At 40.2% G+C, this 20,383-nt stretch overlaps 1 protein-coding gene across 1 annotated transcript in view; it reads left to right on the forward strand.

Annotated features, from left to right (window-relative positions):
* The window catches only part of grb10b (growth factor receptor-bound protein 10b), a 68,446-nt gene that overhangs the window by 30,569 nt on the left and 17,494 nt on the right, over positions 1-20,383 (forward strand). Inside the window, exon 5 of the mRNA XM_008432142.2 lies at positions 3,015-3,159. Within this exon, the coding sequence (XP_008430364.1) occupies positions 3,015-3,159 (145 nt within the window). The remainder of the gene's footprint in view (positions 1-3,014; positions 3,160-20,383) is intronic.

The following is a 20,383-nucleotide window of genomic DNA, read 5'->3' on the forward strand; positions in this document are numbered from 1 at the left end:
GTACTTTTTGATAAACTCTGAGTGGATTCATCTTTCAATCAGTAGCAGTTTTGTTCAACCCCTCTACCAAGAAGACCTGGTTTTTAGAGGCCTGTACTAACATTTAGCTTAGCTTATTTTAAACATGTTCACATTCACAATTCAAATACAGTTTAGATTATCTCATTGTAACTGTTTGTTTCAAAAGGAAGTAGGCAAAAGTATAAACTTATTTAACCCTGCCCTCCTTATTTCATATTTTTCTTACTTTACACAATATTCTTTATTTAAGAAAAACAAAAAAATAAAATAAAAACTATTAAAAAAAAAACAGTACAGAACATTTTCTTTCACAAAAGAGACATAACATACCCAAGCAATTTCTTTCAATCAAACATACATCCACCAATGACAAACTCTCTGATTAAAGGTCATCTGTCCTAATCTCAGTAAGATTAGCTATTTTTTCTTTATCTCGAAGTACTTTTGTCCTGGATTATGCAATTAAACTAAGCAAACAAATGCCAGAATTCTGCTTTATGCCACTTTTCTACGACTCACTAAACTGTTGTTCTTTAAAGCGCTTTGTGTGAAACATTGCGAGTTGTTCGGCAGATCTGTTGCACCATTTATCTGCCATTTGAACCTCGTGGCTTTGTTTTGACTGAGAGACCTTAGACAGAATTTGTGGGCCTTCTTAATGACGTTAAAAGATTACTCTTAAGCACAAGTGGATTTCACTGAAGGTTGCCAGATATGTGGTTGGAGTCGAAGGATGCCTGGCAAATCCCTTGAGAGAGTCATAACAAAGTGACAAAAAAAAACTGGGGAAACTGTACATGACATCTTACGGAATAGATCTTGTCCTTATTGATTGTGAAGCCTAGTAGGAAAGGCGGGTTTATTGAAAAATTACTGCTGAATTTTCATATTTTTTATGTAAACAATTGTAAAATAAATTTTTGATGTAAATGCGAAGAAAGCCATTGACTGTCTTGCTGATGTGTATATTTTTTTACTAAAATTCCTAACTTAAACAGTGGATGTCACCCTACATCAAATCTCAGTTGATAGAAGATGAATATGGAGTTAGAGCATTTCTAATAGAGCCCACAAAACAAACTTCTTAAAGTTTGTGGAGCACTTTGCAATAAATCAAATCTGTTTACACTCAACTACACTTTTGCTTGTGCTTTTCGTATTACCTTGCTGCTCTTTCTGTTTGTCGAATGGACTGATACAAAAATGCATGATATTTACGACGGGCCAAATTTACAGGGCTCTCCCCCTGCAGACCGTGCATGCGAGGCTTAGTCCAGCTGGAGAAAAAGGGATTGTTTGAAACCAGATGTATTTCATTATGGCAGACTAAAAGAACAGTCAGCATCCCCCAGAGAAAATATGTTTTCCATTCTAGAAGCTTCTTATGCATTATAGTTTAATCTAACTTCATTTTGAAACACTGTAGACACTATTGAGTTTAAGAAGTAACAACTTCCACACTGAAGAGTGCTGATGTTTACACATATATTTCATATTTAATGATCTGGGGGGCAGATCTTAATATTTTTTGTTTATCAATAAGCAGAGAGTTTGTTTAAAATGTTGGATGCCGATCACCAGACTGTTTCTCTGTCCATCTCTGTTTTATGCAGTACTTAGAAAAAGAAAGTACCGTATTATCACAATGTCAGATTTTCACTCTCAGAACTAAAAAGTCTAAAAGTAAAACTGCTGGTATATCGCTGGAATGACAAAAAAAGACTTGTTCAAAGTCTAAAAAAGTGCTTTATTTGTACCTATGGCAAGAAAAGTATGGCAACAAACTTCAAGCTGAAACTGCTTTCAGCCTCTCTGTACTCGTACACAGCCACATACTGATGCGTTGCTCAAGCCTTTTTTCTCCCCTCATTTAAGAATAAAGCTTTCTCTGCACACTATCATCCTTTCACGCCCTCTTTATAATTGGGTATAACATTTCTTCTCTGTTTCTAGTCTGTAACCTGTGAATGACCCGTTCCTCCCTGTCACTCCTTCTTTGCCTCAGACTACACCAGCAGGGGGAGAAAGTAAAAACTCGGTTTTGTTTGAGTTCTCCTTACGTGTGTGCATTCAAAAGTAGGTATGCTCACACACACGTACACACACACTCACGCGCGCGCACTCGCAATTCGGCTGCAGAAGTATAGCTTCACGCATACATTACACACAAACAGGTTCAAAGGGAAGCTGGTGTCAGTTCCTATTTTTCGCCCTCGGACTGTATGAGAGAAACAGAGGGGGATGATCAGGTAATGGAGTATTCTTTCTTATGAGTGCTCTCTCTCCCGCTCTCTGTGTGTGTCTCAAACACACACCCACACATATGCAGGCTCCGGAGTTCCTATTATACAGGACTGACCTCTGGATAACCCTACTCTCAGGCTCATATGGGACAACATCAAAAGGCCTGATCCCTTTTGAACTCACTGGGTTCTATAGACAAAGAGAATTGCAAAAAAAAAAAAGCCTTTTGCAATGTTTCTTTTTTTAACTTCCGATCTGAAATTTCACTAACTGACCTGCTCATTTAAAAAAAAAAAAAAAAGAAAAGAAAAAGAACTAAACCCCATCTGTCAAATAATCCTTTTGAGGCTCTGACTGCATCTGTTTTATTAAAAAAAGATCTGCTTTAATGTGATGTCTTGATTTAGAATTGATGTATGATAAATATTTCAAGAAATTAGTGTGCGGGCTATGGGAGGCTGTGATTTCCACTTGCTTCGGGAACGTTCATTACGGCCACATCAGACGGAAACGCAGATGAGCTCGTCTACCGCAGTGGGTCTCTCCAGCGCAAATTTCCCATGTTTCAGCAGCTCATTTAAAATTTTTCCCATTTCACTTTATTGGAGGCACCTCAAGGTTGTGGTTTTTGGCTTTGTTTTTTTATTTTTATTTTTTGTGCAGTTGCTTAAAAAACAAGCAAAAAAACTGCTACCTTCACAAAGGAAAATTCTAACACAAAGGTCTCTGTTCTGTTTTTCGGTGTTCAGGAAGTTGCAGGAGGAGGAGCAGCAGTTCAGGACGTCGTCTCTCCCAGCCATTCCCAACCCTTTCCCTGAGCTTTGCAGTCCTGCAAGTTCCCCGGTCCTCAGTCCTGGGTCACTACCTCCTGGAGAATCTTCTTCAGAACAACATGTGAGTCCAACATCACGCCCTGGCTTGTTCAGTGCGGTGCCAAGCATTCATGTCCCTATGAAACTTTGTCACATTTTGTCATGTTAATCAACAAAAATGTAGCATAGTGGTATATTAGAAGGAAATAGAAACATTGTTTTTGACTTTCCTTGAAAATAATAATAATAATAATAATAATAATAATAATAATAATAATAATAATAATAATAATAATTAATAAAAACCCTCAAATTTCTCATGCACATTTGTATTAAGCCCTTTTTAATCTGAAAACCCCAAATAAAATCCAGCGTATGGCAAGAGCTTTTTGGTTTATGTGGAAAAATACCACGTGTGGTGGAAACTAAAAGCACAATGATGGTTCTAGGTACTTCTTTTAGCTACCAGTTAACCCGGTGCTAGGTTTGAACTTCAGCAACTCATTTTTGCCAGGCTGTGAATTGCTGACATGTAATTGGCTAAAGGGCTGTTTTTGATCACAAGCAGTTGCACAGGTGTGCCTAATAAAGTGGCGGTGAAGTGTATAAATAGAATCATTTGATTGTATCCCGTTTTTTTTTTTTGTTTTTTGTTTTTTTTAACTTTTTTCTTTTTGCCTTGTGGAAAAGCTAATAAAGCGGGAAGCTAAAGGTTCGTCTACATGCACACCTGCACACACGTCTGGACTTCTGCTGTCCTATTTGTTACTGGAAGTCAGAACACCCCCGCCCCCTCCCACCCGCCGTCGTTCGCGCCGTTAATGGTCCTCATATGGAAGCAGCCGATTCTGGTTACGGCAACATAGCGGTTTACAGTAATACGAGGGCAGACAGTTTCTCATAAATACTCCCCCTGGCTGGGATCTGGGGCTTTTCTTTTCAAGGCCTCTACTACTTCTCCTCCACAATCACACACTGCAGTTCCAGTTAATTCATTATAAGCCAAAACACAAGTCTGACTTCAATGTGCACCGCATTTTGCCCTCTCAGATGTCATCTCGGTTTTCACTTTATGGACTGATGCAACCTCCCCATTCACTTAGCACCTAAACTTGGAGAGGTTTAGGTTTTAATTAGTTACATAATCAGTTACATATATAAGAGTTGCTCGTTAATGTGGGAATAAGGTTTTGGAAGCTTCAAATCGTTTTAGTTGTCGTTTAGTGGGAATGTTTTGGGGATTTTTCTCTTTGGGGGAAATTTTCAGGCTTCAGTTACAAGCTGTGGTACAAACTCAGCAGCTCAGGTTTTCCTTATGGTAAATAGGTCAAAGTTTATTGCAGTACAAAGTTGTTGTGAATTTAATGACTTGCTGTGCCCCGGTTGTAAATAAGTAAAGCAGGCTAGGCTCGTAAATAATTAGACGCCAGTTTATTGTAGCTTGTGGCTTGGGATTGGGAATGTCATTCTCACATGGCCTGTTAGTAGCACAGTAAAAAAAAAAATCCTGGGACAGAAGCAGACAGAGAAGTACAAACAGACCTAACTAACTTGCATTAATCACACCATGTTGCTATTCATGGCATGGCTCTTGAATGTATATCAAGGAACTAAATAGCATTCGACTGATGCTCTTGTTTGGAGCATCAGTCGAATGTACAGGGAACATGATGATGTTGTAGAATTGTGTAGGAAAAAGTTATGATCATTGAACATAAATGCTGAAAGATCTAATGTTAGAAAGATAAAATACGATGGCATTTGATAAATACTTCATCATAGCTCACTGCAGAGAGTGAAATAAAACAGAATTGAAAGATTTACTACACCACTTTTAGAAAGGGATGAGCAGCGGCTCTACATGCTGTGTTGATTACTCGTCTATGGTGTCTGGCATTAAAAACAACCAAGCTAAACCCAATAAGTCATCATAACTGTCCAGGGGCATTGATAATGAGCCTAGTGCATGACTGGTCCACTCTTCTCTGCAGAATTCTTAGTCTAGGCGAATTGGATGGTTTACGAGTATGAACACTCTGTTTAAAGTCATGCCTCAGCATCTCAGTTGGATTTAAATCCAAACATTGTTGATAACTTTCTGAAATCTTTCGCTTTTGTGTGTGTGTGTTTTTTTTTTGTCCTTCAGAGGTGAACTTGTTTTTCAGATTTAGAAATTGGGTGGATGGGCGGAGCTTCCCCTTCAGTATGTGATTGCCATCAATTACGGCAAGTCGTCAAGCAGCAAAGCAGCCCCACACCATCACGCTGCCACCACCATGTTTGACTCTCTGTTTTTGTCAGCAGTGGATTCAACCCTGAAACTCTGCCATTGAAGCTGTTTCAGTCTTTGTTATTTTTGAATCATAAGATCTTTTTTGTCTACTTCATGTTGTCAGACATGTTGTATAAGAGTGATTTCTTGATTCTATAAGTCTCACAGAAACAAACCTGAGTGTGGTAAACACTCTACAGCCACAGTCTTCAGTTTGGTATATTCACATCTGCTTCCTGGTGGCGGTGCGTTGTTGGAAATTTGAAAAACGTACAGAATAATGTGACTTTTACATGCTTTGGTAAGAACCCCAATTCCTCTAATCAACAAAACTGTGCTGTGAAAAACTTGTAAAACAGCCCTGCAAAGCCCAACTTCCAAAAACTGGTCTCGCGTTTTAAACTTGATATGCAAATTCAACATGGCTCTCTGGCTGTACTCCTGACAAGATCACTCCCCTAAAATATGTATCAGGAGCTGAGTTTAACAAAAAAATGTAAGATCTTTTTACAATAGCTCGGCAACCTGACACCCGGGATTGGATCATCACATAACCGTTTGTTTTAATTCGTTTTAAAAATGTATTTTCATTTAATTATAATAGATCAGTTTTGTTAGTTATTATAAAACCATGAATGTAAGCAAAGACAACAATGTGGCTAAATATAATCCAAACCGCTTTGAACGCATAAATACCTGAAAGATGCTATAGGTGATGAACTTTTCCCTCATAATTTGTTTTCCAAACTACCAAGAGAGAACAATACTGTTCAAAGCAACGGAAATTTTAATTGATTATTTGTGCTTACAGCGCACTGTATATAAACTCAAGTAAACTCATGTAAGAGTGCTGTGAATCCATGCGTGCATTCGGGTGTTAGTCATCTAGACACATGTGTGTTTACACTCGCGAGCTCCTTTGTGAGCTCTGCAAACTATTTACAGCACTGGCAGTGTCTCTACGTTGTTGATGGCAATGGAAAGTATGGCTCATTGTAGCTGTTCTTCAGTGGAAATTCAACTCAGCACCTTTTTCCACAGAGAACTCTCCCAAGGAGCCTTTTCACTCTCACATCTTCACAGGCACGACTTTAGAGACACGAGGAGTATTAACTTTAAAAAAAAAAATAAAAAAACATTATCTGCTTTCCAGTGGTTTGGATCCATAAAGGAGATGGTGATTTGTTTTAGGTTTGACAAGGGGGATCTGGAGAAGGTAAATTATTGTGCCCACTCTCCAAGACCTCTGACCTTAATCATTAGAACCATATGTGCCCTATTTAGAGCCTCTTTTTTTCGCCTTTTCGCTTATCTCCGTCTCTCCACCGAGGTCGTTTTCTTGTCTGTTGTGTGTCTATCCGTCTTTCTGCCCTCCAAATATCCAAATATCCACAGCCAAATTGCTTTTCAGTTTCTCTGTTTAAGTTTACTGAATTTTCCAGCCTCCCGGCGCTTTCTGACAGACTCTCATGCCTGTCTCTCTCTGCTCCTCCTTGCCTCATTCCTCGGCCTCTGTGAGGGAGACATGAGGATGTAGTGCGGTGCTGTCAGGAATCGTTGGCCAAGCTGTTTGACATGACCATATGACTCCCAACCCCCATCCCTGTTTTCCCTCATTTCTCAAGACTCAGCCTTCATCTCTCCAGCTTGCCTTTTTCAATGTACACTCTGAAAGGACGCCATTCTCCGAGATCTGCAGAACTGGAGCGTCAGACTCATAGTAGAAGATTCTGTACTGTTCTTTAAATGCAGACTCATGGAAATATGCAGTGGTTTATTTGTTTATATATATATATATATATATATATATATATATATATATATATATATAATAATCTGCAAGATGTTTCAGAATATAGAAGAACCGGGTAGTTGCCATTTGTAAGAACTGACCGTAGTCCATTGTGATGTTTAGTATCTGCACACATGTTCTATAAACTCTGACTTCCTGTCTCTTCTTTGGACCACTACCAACATGAATTTAGCTGTGTGTCATACTCTAATGTTGTGAAATGGAAAGGGATACACAGATAGCGGCATACTAGAACATGTCTCTTTTCAAATATAGGCTGGTGACAGTCTTCAGAGGTGTTTTAAACAACAATGTTCAATTTAATTCAGTTCAGTTTCTTTATGCAGAACCAGTTTGCCTAATTTTATTCTCAAGGCACTTTAGAGGACAAACGGATAAAATTTGCATGCAGAACTCTATAATCAAATAAGGCTAATTATTTAATGAGATCTGAATGCGGTTATATACTTCCCAATTTGATGCTAGTTATAGTACAAGGGTGTCAAATTCCCTTAATACTAACTTTTAAAACAACTAAAGCTGCACTGGAGTTGGCATTGAGTCATTGACTGCTAAATAATCTCTCCTTGTGAGCAGCAGTCCCTTATACTATGAATATTAGAACCTTGTGACTGAGGAAAAAAAGAGACAACACAAAGTGAAAACCAGCAAAGACTGCTGATGAAGCAACGTCAGATTTAGCAGATTTAGTTGAAGTGACTTTATACAGTATTGAGAGTTCAGTTACTTAGGACATATGAATGTAAATGATGGGCACAGATTGACGCCTACTTGCTGCAGTTCTGCACGCTATCTTGTTGCTGCTACCCCGTTAGGAATAGCGTGTGTGTCAAAGGGCAGACTTTTCCACTGTAAAAGATTGGAATGCTATCAGTGGCCAAACTGTTGGCCTCAATGTGTGAGAAAATCTGTGGCCGTGTGCATAAGTGTGTGTATTTAAGAGCAGGGCCGTGCCTGTGAGGCGGTTCTGGTTTGTGTACTCTGTGTGTGTGTTGGGGTGTGCGTGCGTGTGTGTATGTGGGGGTGTGTGTGCGTGTGTGTGTGTGTGTAACGTGCACGTGCGCTCGACTTTACGAGCAGAAACACTTTCGCATGTGCCCCTCGCGAGAGCGCTTGACGGTGTGTTTATGTCTGTGCGAGCTCTGCTTCTCGTTGCTGAGGCTTTCTGCAAGCGTGCTGTGTGCAGAGATCAAAGGTGATGCAGTGCTGGAAATCTGCTGGCTCACTCATCCTGCAGCCTACTTGCCTTTTCAATGGATCTTAAAGTGAAATGAGATGGAATGAAATGCACACATATAGGCACTTATATAGTGTAATCACAGGACAGCAAAGTTTGTGTGATTTTGTGTGGCTGCAACTTGGAAGTCTGGCTTCTTTGTGATTATTTGCACACATAAAAGTATAAATAGCATTCAGTTTTATTGAATTTGTGTATGTGTGCATTCATGTGTTCTAATTCAAACCGTGCATGGCTTGTTGGCTCTATTATTCCCAATATTGCATCTTGTCTCACACAGACCGTACTTCACTCGCATGCTTTGTAGCAGAGATTAAAAAAAGAAAAGAAAAAGAGCATTTCGGCTCTACAGAAACCTTTTGTCAGCAAACATAGCCCTGCTTTCTTCTACCTTTAGACAAAAGAAAAACAGCTTACATGCAGGCCACTGAGTGACTGAGTGGATTTGCAGTATTCACTATTGTGAAATACAAATTGTTTCACTGCTGTTGAACAAATCTGACTTGGAGGGGAGCCAGACAGGTTGCGGTTTAGTCTGGAGCATCTCATGTGTCAGCGCCATATTCTTCCCCAGCTGCTAAATAGAAACATGCTTGGACCTGCGAGCGAGACCTGCTACTGCTCCACTGCAGCAGAGACGCTAACACAAACAGCCACAAACACATGTTCTGTTTATAACTACAGTAAGCCACGATGATTAGTCTGACAAAAGAGTTAGTTTTAAAAAAATATAGACCTGTTCAATTAGCATCAGACAAATGCCATTTGAATCAAAGCAGCAGGTTCTAGGTAGTGTAAATTTATTTGTGGTGCAAAATGTTCTTCACCTGTCGCCAAGACGCTACATTACTCTAGAGTCAAAAACTGCATCAAATACAATGCAGTTCTGGTGAATAACATTCATTATTACAATACCTATTAATGAGAGAAACAGTGAATGTTTAGAGTGGAAGATGCTAAACTTTTACAATGTTTCTGCACCATTGTCTCTTCTCGTTTTTGTTTCTATCTGGCTCACATGTTTCACATCATCAAACACATTTTCGTTTCAGGGAAGGAACTGCCCAAATTAACCTGGTCCTATGTGAAAATGAATTTTCTCCCTAAACCTATCAACTGGTTGTGGGACCAGGCAGCGATGACTGCCATCGCGAGTTTACGCTAACTGCAAATGAATCTTCTACGCTGCTCTCAGGGTGTTTTGGGCCCATTTTTGTTCCTAGAATTGTTTTAATTCAGCCACATTCTACAGTTTTCTGGCACAAATCACCAGCTAAGAATCACGTTCCTGCATCTCGGTCAGAAATATGTCGAGGCTTTGACTTGGCCGCACCGAAACCTTTTTTTTCGCCATTTATTCCCGACTTGCTAGCATGCTTTGGATCATTGTGCTACTGGATAACCCAAGGGCACTTCAGATTAAGGTCACAGCCTGTTGGCTTGGCATTCTCCGTCAGGATTATTTGGTCAAAAGTAGAATTCATTATTCCATCAAAAACAGCAAGTCATCTAGATTCTGAGGCAGCAGAGCAGCTGTAGACCATCATGTAACACCGCCATGTTTAACTGGAAAATTGGCATTCTTTTTCTGAAAACCGGTCGCCGCACAAATGCATCGACAACACTCCACATTCTATTAAAAGTTTTCTTCCAGCCTTTCCCTCTGTTTGTCCACGTCCATTGTCCCATCAATCCTAACAAGTTTCACTGGCCCTACTGAAGGCAAACATTTCTACAGTATCATGGCTACCGTGTGTCACCATGGAGATGGTGTTTTCAGGGCGATGTGTGTGGTTAGATTAGCTTTGTGCAGGTACTACTATGGAAGTAAAACATGAAAGAAGAGAAAGTATTTGCCACTTATTTTCTTCTGTCTTTATCTGTAACAGCAATAAGCATCACTCCTAATGACTGGGTGTTGTTTATTGAATGGAAAAATGAAACGTGTATCTTTATTGGCCCAATCCTGGTTCCTGCTTAAGATCATAATATTCCCACGTGAAACTATGAGTATCCATTACTACTGCCACTAATTTGAAAACCTGAGAAATTAAACTTTGTAGCTGAATTATTTGAATTATTAAAACGAATTAAGAATAATTATTTATTATTTACGTGGATATATTTGTACATTTGGAGCTTTTGCATGGTGGGTTTAATATATGACATATTTAAGCTTCTTCCTTAATAATGTTTGTGCTCAAGAGTTTTCATGCAGCTTTGAATAGGCAAATGTCTGTATTTGCTTGTGTTTGAGCATTTCACAAAGACAGCTATGTGTCGCTGCCTGTAGCTATTTCATCTGGCCAGAACTGAACACAGCTTCCAGACTCATGTAGGTCATGGAGACTGCATTTTCCTCTCTCTTAGCCTTCTCTCCATCCTCTCTCTCTGGTTCACTCCTTCTATGTCTCTCTTACTGTGTCTGGGAAAAGTAGGACAGCTCAGATTTCTGAAACTGCTGCTGTGAACGGATAGAAAGGAAAGCAGGAATTCAGCAGAACCAGAGAGGAAGTGATCTTCTAGAAATCTGAAACAATATGTTACAAGTTGTATTAATAATTAAAGATCTATGACTAAGACAATGTACAATGTCCTACAGCAAGATAAAGCATTTGTTAACCGAGTGATTATTTTACAAAAACATTTTCAGTCTTTGAATAGCTACATTGCCTCTTGGTATAAGCACCACCTTTTAATATGACTGAGATAGAAACATGGCAGAACGGAGAAAAAAAAGTGTAACTAAGTATTGTTTACTGTTGTTAAAAAAAGTGCCATCTTTTAAAAATATAGTTCAAAATTATGCATGTGTGAGGATTTCATATCTTATTATGGTTCTGTTTCCTTTTGGTAAAGAGAATCTTGCCCTACATCAAATATCTGGTAAAAGAGTTAGTGTCTTCGCTTTTTTTGGTACTGCTGACTTCTTCTAGTGTAGTAAAACATAAATTTTTTTGTTTCAATTTACAATGCAATTTCACAATTGAGCTTCTCAATCAAATCAAACATAAGCACGGTTTTAAGCTTGTTATGGTTGAATTCAATCTGTGACCACACAACAACTACCGGAGCTCGCAATGGAGCAAGTGGACCATTTCCACACTATTCATGAAATCCCGTCAGGAGTGTCACTCTTTGTTTGCCCAATTAGAATGTCTCCGTCCTTTTACCCCCCACCCTGCTGTAATCGGACAATGGCTTCAGATCATCAGTGGTCTGAGAGAACATTTGCTGCCCAGGCTTTGCTGGCAGTCGGTGAAAGGAAGGTTCCTGTAAATATATTTTGGTGGAATATCTGCTGTGCCTCTTTTAGGTGAAACCGATCTGAAATAGATGTAGATACAAAGTTCCTATTCCAAAAGTTCCTATTGGAACTCCTTAACCTCTCAGACTCGACCAAAAATGTTTTCTTTCTTGTGCTTTTACATATTAAAACTTTGTTTCAAAATATATGTGATCAATGTAGAATTAACCATTTAAAGTTTGATTTATCTAAGTATTTTTGAACAAGAGAAGATTGAATGCAATGAAATTTCCTTTTAGCTTAGCGCTAGCAGGACTGTTGTTCACTCCCACACATATTCTGAATTGTCATCCTCCATCTTTCTACTACCTTCAGATCTCTATGTTGACTCTCTGTAGTGATGGTGATACAAACTGAAGATTTGACACCCTTTGCTAAAACGTTAATGGAAAAAAATATCTAGATTTAATCACTTTATTTATAAGGATATCACTAAGCATCTCTGAGCCTTTTCGTGGTTCACAGAGCTTGGACAGGCCTCTGTAGCTAGGGTCCCAATTTGATGCGGTAATTAGATGACAGTAGACAGTTCAGTGGGTCTTCCTCATGAGTCAGCAGAGTTTTCTTGGCCCATGTCTCCCACTCCTGCTGACTGGAGGCGCTAAGTGAGGACAGCCAATTGTCCAAGGCCCATTCAGGTTTTTGTGTCTCCGTCTCATCATCTGGGACATTTCCAGGGGCAGCCCAGACCACACACAGCACAGCATTACAGTCAGAGAGGGCTTTTATGGAAGTTACTTGTTAGTGGGAATTTGGGGGGGCCAACGTGGGTTGTGTGTGCCAAATCCAGCAATCAAGAGTTCCAGTTCTTTTCTGGAAAAACACGCAGACGTTTGGAAAAGCAGAGGCGGCTGGTAGAGCAAAATGTTCACTCTACAGCACATGCAAGACATGACGACCTGTGAAAAGATGAAATGTCTAGAAAAGGGGGATATTATGTATATTCCAGGCACATAGTGCCATTTTATAGCACAATCAAGTAACTGTGCTACCTTCAGTTGTTATAAAAAAATGCTGAATTTATGAAATAAGACTTAAAAGAAATTTGACTTCATAATTTGAAGTCTTGAAATTGGCCTCTGTCTCTTTAAGAAGCGCCCGCTCTTTTCAACACTCTGCCTTCAGCACGCCATCGCAACAATGCTTCCCATTGTGCCGTTAGCATCAGTTTGTATGAGCTGTGGACTGAGAAATGGTTTGTGTGACAAGCTCAGCAGACTCCAGTTCCACCAGGTGCTTGCTAATTGCCGCTGCCGCTAGTCTGGAGTAGCTGAGTGGAGAAGACGTGGATACGGGTTCTCTGTGAGGTTCCAAGTGCAGATTTTCAAGTGCAAGTGTTTGCAGTGTTTGATGATTTGCGAGCTAAGTGCCTCCCCACCCCATCATTGTTAATGTTACCAATTTTTGGCTAACTCAACGACTGGTGCAGTCATTCCATGACTTTGTTGGATGTATTCTAACAAAATCAAGGTATTTTCAGGAACTGCTTCTTGTTTTTCATGAAATCGTCAGTCTCAAATAGGTTGTTAATGTTGAAATCCTTCATATCCAGCATTCATAATAGCTTAGGAGACATACTTTGAGTTCATGAATGTTTTAATTTTGCAAGGTTTTATGCCACTTGTTACACCCCCATTCTTCTTCTTCTTCTTAAAAAAAAAAAAAGCAGATGTTCTGGTCATATGAAGCTCCGGTTCATTTAAGGCATGTGTTTATGATTTGGTCAGGCCAGAAATAGCATAAACTGAAAGCCTATCTTGTGATTAGAAAGTCCCTGCCTGGACAGACTAATGAAATATAATTCCTCTTTTGTTTCACTTCTCCAGAAAAAGGTCACACTGGTGCAGGCATCAGGACTGAATTTGAATACGTCTGCGTGGATGGATGCTGGAGACTCTATCTAAAACGTCTATTTTTGGCTCCAACTGTGGTTTGGAGTGTTGTTCCTCTCTTCTCCCTCCACTGTTTTGCCAACAGAGACTCCTCTCACTAACGCAGCTGCTCCACAGGTTGCTTTCAAATGCTTCACATCATTCATATCTAATGTGCTCCTGAAGAGTATGCCTAATGGCCAATAGTCTTTTAGTAACTCCTATCTGATGTAATGGCTTGTAATGTGAACGTAATTCCAGTGTAGCTATTTATATAGTCAGAGACAAAAAGATTGATGTGAATGTGAGCTGGCCGCTGGAGGTGCGCACACGCACGCACGCACACACACCCCCACACCCACACACACACACACACACACACAAAACAGAATCTCTTTGTCTGCCTGTGCTTGTCCTCCACCTGTCCTGCTGTGTTATTCCTCTGTCAGTGTGTGAGGAATGAATTAGTAAATTAGTAAAATGCAGTTCAGTTCTGCAGGGCGAGTGGGTCTATTTACCTTAAAAGTGTTGATGTGTGAGTTTGCACGTCTGGGTGCCAGCGTGTCTGATGGAGGGTGTGTGTGTCTGCGTGCTGCCTGAAGCTTTCAGTTTCTCCCTGAGGCATTACATCACAGGGCAGTTATCAGACCTGAGTCATCAGAGCGGTTGAGTGGCCCTGCTCTGCTCTTCCAACTAAATGAGGACTTGTTTAAAAGCAGCAAATTATCTTTCCTTTCTTGCTTACTTGCTTGCCTGTGTGCAGCGATGTGGTCATCTAATTATTTTCTTTTTCTTCCCTTGCAATGGACCCATTGACGCACGCATATGCATGAAAAGAAAAGTTGTTTTTTTTGCTAAACATCTGAAATCTTCTACCTTTTAAAAGTCACATTTTTGTCAGATTTCACATTTCTGCTTCTTCTGAGTCCACTTTGTACACAGTAATGTTGTTCTGTGTTTTAATGAATTTATGAGACTATATATATATATATATATATATATATTACTAAATAAAGTCCATGCATTGCAAATGTATGCATCAAAACCTTCTCAGCGACAAGAGAGCTAAATGCACATCGCCACGAGTGTTTTTTTTTTTTTTTACCGGTAATGTATATTTAGAGATGCACATCAAACATCTAAAATTGTGGTTTTCTGCCACCCAAAATATAGCTCATCACATGTTGGTTATGTAATGTATATTAACTCTGTATTTCTCACACGGATCCTTTAATTTCAGTGTGATTCTGAGAGGCTCAAAACTAGGATATCAGCAGATTCCAAATGTCAAAACTGTCTTTTCTTCGGTCAGTAATTATTTCTTAGAAACAGAGTCGACATCACTCTGTGTATAAGCAGCTGTTGTAGGACAAAATTATTGTCCTGCAGCAATAATTGTAGGACAATATTGTTGTCCTACAATATTTTAGGACGATACAAAGTCCTACTTAATGACATAAAGGTCAGTAGTTATCAGTCAGCTCAGGTCAAGCAAGTCCAATTTGGAGTTAAAGCTTTGCAAAATATAGACTTGTTTTAATTTTACACAAGCTGGACAATGGTCTGGATCTGAGGAGCTTAGCCTGTTCAAGGTAAGGTAATTTAATTTATACAGCACATTTTCAGCAACAAGGCAGTTCAAAATGCTATTGAGTTCAAAATGAACTCAGTAGCCTCAGGACATTTTAACACAAAACATGATTCTTCAATAAAACTAACACTATCAACTGGAAATTTCCACAGGCATGACAATTGTCCAAAATCGACCTTTTCTCCAAAATTAGCCCTCAGAATGCTTTTCAACAAACCCGTGGGTGACTTCATGGTGGCCAATTACATCTTTTATGTTCTGCTAACTCCTACCGCCTGCTGCCTACACTCTGTCCTGATTTTTTTTTTTCCGTCCACCGCTCATGTCTCTATTTGCCAGCTTCATCTCTTTCTTTTTGCATTACAGTTACATAATATGTATTTCAACAGTATTACATTTTCACAGAGTGTCCAAGAAATTAAATGGCTCATTATTTCAGCTGCAGCATGCCTGTCATGATAATACACAACCAATTCCTGCTGGATAGATTGCTCTAGGAAGGTATGACTTTGCTTACGTGGGGATTTTGTGTTTATATTGCATAATTAAATTAGCTAATCGACATAAAAGGAAACGGATCAAAAGGTTTTTATGAGCCTTCAGTTATTCTCTTTCATACCTGTTGCAGATCCCTGTCGGGTTTGTTATACATCACAGCAGCAGGACCAGATCCTGAACATGAGCTCTCTTTTTTTTAGGAAACAGTGGCAACATTTCAGTCTTCATTTTAGAAAAACTAATTTAAGTATGCATGTATTGCACTGCAGCAATTCTTGGCGTTATTTTAAATAAAAATGCATGAGCCTGCCATGATAAGTTAGGTCCCTGTTTCTTTAAACCTACAGAAAATTGCCACCAAAAAGGAATTTTTCTGATTGTTTTTCTTCTCAAAAGATAAGAAAAATGGTCTCCGTTTATGTGTCTTACTTTCTCTCAACAGAACTGAATAAAAGATTGCTTTAGAATGTATGTTGCAATGTCTTCCCTGCAGCCTTGCTTGGGCTTTCCCCCTTTCCAGAGAAGCGGTGACAAAGACCTGGGAGTGTGCGCCCGCACGCGCGTGTGTGTGTGCGCGTGTGTGTGCTCGTCCGTTCTAGTGCGAGTGCTGTGGCAGAGAGGGGGTGGGCAGGAACGCAGCTGTGCAGGCTAGATATGTGGTTAACAGTGGACGGCATTCATGCTCCGCATTTTGCTGCAGTGTGTCACCAGACTGCGTCTCTCGCTCGCACTTCCCTCTTCTTCCCACTCATTTTCCTTCGTTTCTCACATCCGTCTGTGTCAGTCTCTCCCCTGTCCCACAGTCTCACAGAAACACACACACAGACATACACCCACACATACGTGCCTCAGTGCATGCGCATTCTTACAGCCTTCTTTCTCTTAGCCTCGAACCCTTCCTGTTTCTGCCAGCATCTCTACTCGGAGCTTCCTGCTGAAGGAAATTCAGTGGAATCTCTGTGACTGCTACCTGTGCTGCCACTGTTTCGCAATTTCTGAAAAGTTTTTCTTAGTACTCATGTACACACCTTTTCCTGACAAATGAACACAGCCAAGTTACTGTAACTTTATTCCAGACGTGGCACATCAAGAATTTGGCCCATCCACTGCTGGTGTGTTAAGTATAGGAGTTTAAAAGGAGCATAAAGGACCTTGAAAAAGTGCTGATACTCCCTAGAACTCATTCTCATTTTTCACATTCACCATAAATTTTTATGTCCTTTTGTGTGACAGACTAACATGAAGTTGTTGCAGGAGAAAGAAAATGATACATCCTTTTTTTTTTTTTTTTTTTCAGAAGTGAAAATCTAGAAAGCATCAATTTGTATTGTAAACCCACGTCAATACGTTGTTCAGTCATATTTTGTTGCAATTACAGCCACGTTATATTTCGTGGTACTTATTGTGACAACAAAGTGACAATAACAAACTATTTACAACTTCTTTAGTCTTGTTGGTAAACCGAACGGCTGACTGCATGTCGTCACAAATTCATTAAGGCTGCACAAATACAAATACCGGTCTTAAAATACATGGCAATTTTTAAACAGGCTTCTTTCAGATGGCAGTTGCTTAAGGAAGTGAGGAGTTTTTTTATTTGTCACTGCCATGTTTTCCTCTCTGATGCAGTGACTGTTATTTTAACCACAAATTGTGTTTTGCTTTGTTTTTGATTTATCTGACCATACCACGTCACTCCGTATGTTTGTTGTTTCTCATACATGACTGGTTCTGAGTTCTTATGAGGTTCTTTCAACAGTATTTTTTATTTTACCACATTTGTGGAGTTCAAAATTCTTAAAGGGCCAGTTTTATGTAAAATTGACTTTTTTTTTTAGCTTTACATCATGTCACGATGCAACATGATGTACAGCGCTTATATTTCCTCATCAAAAAAAAATATCTGCTTTGATTATTTGATGTTTGTTTGAGAAATTCTTTAATCTTCCATGTCAACTATTTAGCTGTGCAAAATGTCTGGTCGGTTCGAGCACCTCCTTCTAGGCGACGCAGCTCCTCCTCTGAGCCACAGAGCCACACCGAGCTCCCTTCCCCTGCTACGCCTCCACTCAGCTCCTTCAGACTAGTCAGCAGTAATTAGCAAACACTTGGTGGAACTGCGCATCTGCTGAACTCAGTAAACTATTCCTCAGTGCAACGCTGGTAAAATTGTGGGTAAAGGATTAATAGAGGAACAACACTGTGATAAATTCATTAAGGCTGTGGACAGGAAAGAGCGAGACTTAAAGAGACAAAAGCCCAATTTCAAGGCGTTAAATTGTGCGGTCAAATTTCTGTTAAGTCAAGTACAGCATTACTTGATTGTACTATAAAATGATACAATGTGACTGGGAAACACATAACACTTATCCTGTGTAGCTGTGCTGTCGACGTTTTTCAAGCCGAGCTGACAATCTTTGCTGCTCCTCCAGAGTTACCATTGGTTTCTAGGCTGCTCCTCTGGTTAAGGCTCTCCTTTCACAGGTACTTTAGGTGGACAGTTCTGTCTTTGTAGGCTTGCAGATGTGTCATACTCTTTCCATTTAGTGACAGGTTGAACAGTGCCTCATGCAATGTTTACGTCACGGGACATTGTTCTATAGCCCAACCCTGCTTTGTTTCTGGGCTATATACTCTGTGGCTTTCGCACAAACAGTTGTATTTATGCTGAGATGAAACTCAAACTTTTATCTTTATTTTCATTCTTAAACATTGTTTTGAAACCACACGTCATTTCCACTTCCACTCCACAGGCCTACGCTACTCTGTGTGAGTCTATCACAAGAAATCCCGATGAAATACCCCGGGTTTTGTAGTGCGACAAAACGTGAAAAAGTTCAAGGCGCCTGAACATATGGGGTGTGTGTGTGTGTGTGTCGTTCTCCACTTTGGCTTAATTGTATTTGCTTTGAGTCAGCGCTAAACAGCAGGAAGGGAAGAATAGAAGGACGAGAGAGAGAGAGAGAACAAGAAGAGGTGAAGAGCATATAAGCCAAGAAGTTCTCGCTGAAAAAATTTGGAGGCAGGAGAAGCAACAAACTTTCCCCTCTCCTTCCTTCCTTCCTTTTCTTCCTCCCCCAGCTGCTCCTCTCAGCCCCACGCCCTTCTCAAATGATCCCTCATGCATCAAGGTCTAAAAAGAAACCGAGGCAGAGAGCTCGAAGGGGGCTCTGAAAAAGTTGGCGGTGTCTGTGCATGACTGTGCGTCTGTGTGTCTGCTGGAGTGTGCATGCCTCTCAGGGAGGGTGTGTGTGTGTGCGTGCGTGTGTGTGTGCGCCTCTGCGTGCTCAGGTCTGTGTGGGAATGATTACATCAGCCCGCTGGAGCTTTATGATTGGTTGGTGAGTGTGTGGTTTGATTCGGTGCGCCTCGGAGCCCGTGGCTGAGGCTGTAACCCTTTGTGAGGGGGAGGGAGCGGGAAGGAAGGAGAGGAAGACCGATAGTTGTCAGACTGAGCCGGCACTGGGAGCTCTGCGCTGTACCTGCTGCCATCCAGCCGCTGACTGTTACTGCCCGTGTGCCCTGTGTGCTGCAGCACACGCCGGCTTTACTTCAACCAGACTGTTCTTCATCTTTTTTCCTCTCTGTCTCTTTTTTTTTTTTTTTCCTCCTTTCTTGATACAGCAAGCGGCCTTGGGATACACTAAGGTATTAGCTGTAACATAGGCAGCTCAGCTGTCAGCTGCCTTGATTCATATTTCTCCTATAGTCTCTGGAGAGAAAAGCGGCAGCATTTTTTTTTTTGGTCTAAGGTGGACTGTGTGCTTGTGAGTTTTGCGGAGACAGACTCACTCCAAAAATGCCTTCGTGTTCCCCGGACTGCTGCCTGCTGCGGGCCATGGAGGTAAGACCACTCTCTCTCTGCGTTTCACCTCCTTCCTTTGGGGTGGCTCTGCCTCTCTTTGCTCCCCCCTCTCTTATTTTTATTTATTTTTTTTACAATCTGTCTGTTTCTCTTTGAGGTACAGCCATGCTTAACTGGAGCCAATAGATTTATGGAGACATTACTTTAATTGGCTATCTTCACTTTTTCATCAAAGATGTGAGCAGAGTAACAAAAGAAAGAATCATATATTTCACCAGCTGAATGACTGAGCCGTTTTAATATAAAATAGACAGCCTTAGGCTTGGTTTGTGCAGACTAAGATGCTTAAAGATAGGGCTTTACTTGGGCAAAGGAGAACATTTACTTACCCTGATGTATTTTTGGTGTAACATTTATATTTTTCATGTGAAGTGCTGGCAGCCGGGATATTTTTATGGGCTAACGAGCTTAGTTTAATTTGCAGCTCCAGTTCGTTTTTTTTTTTTTTCTTTATGCCATTGGACGTGAGTATTCTCTGCCCCTGCATGTCATCCTTTTTTTTTTTTTTAAATAACCCTTAGACACGTAATTTAAGTAAATTTAGAACCGTTAACCACAATGTATTTGGCAGCTGCATTTGGGTTATGTGGAGGAAAAAGAACTTGTGAAATGTTACACATCTGGTACTGAAGGGGGTAACTTGGACATGGCTGGTTGGCATCTGTTTAGCAGTTTATACGTCAGCTGCAATAATGCATTTATGTCAAATATGTTGGGGGGGGGGGTTCAGTCATTTTTCGCTATGCTTATAATAAAATCCTCTTTTCCAAAGGGTCATTGGTGCTCCGCATTGAACCTTTTTCTTTAAATCTCTCCATACATTTTCTTTAGAAACTCTAATTTTGTATATAT

This window comes from Poecilia reticulata, linkage group LG16 (genome assembly GCF_000633615.1).
Source record: "Poecilia reticulata strain Guanapo linkage group LG16, Guppy_female_1.0+MT, whole genome shotgun sequence".
In the NCBI taxonomy this organism is placed as follows: Eukaryota; Metazoa; Chordata; class Actinopteri; order Cyprinodontiformes; family Poeciliidae; genus Poecilia; species Poecilia reticulata.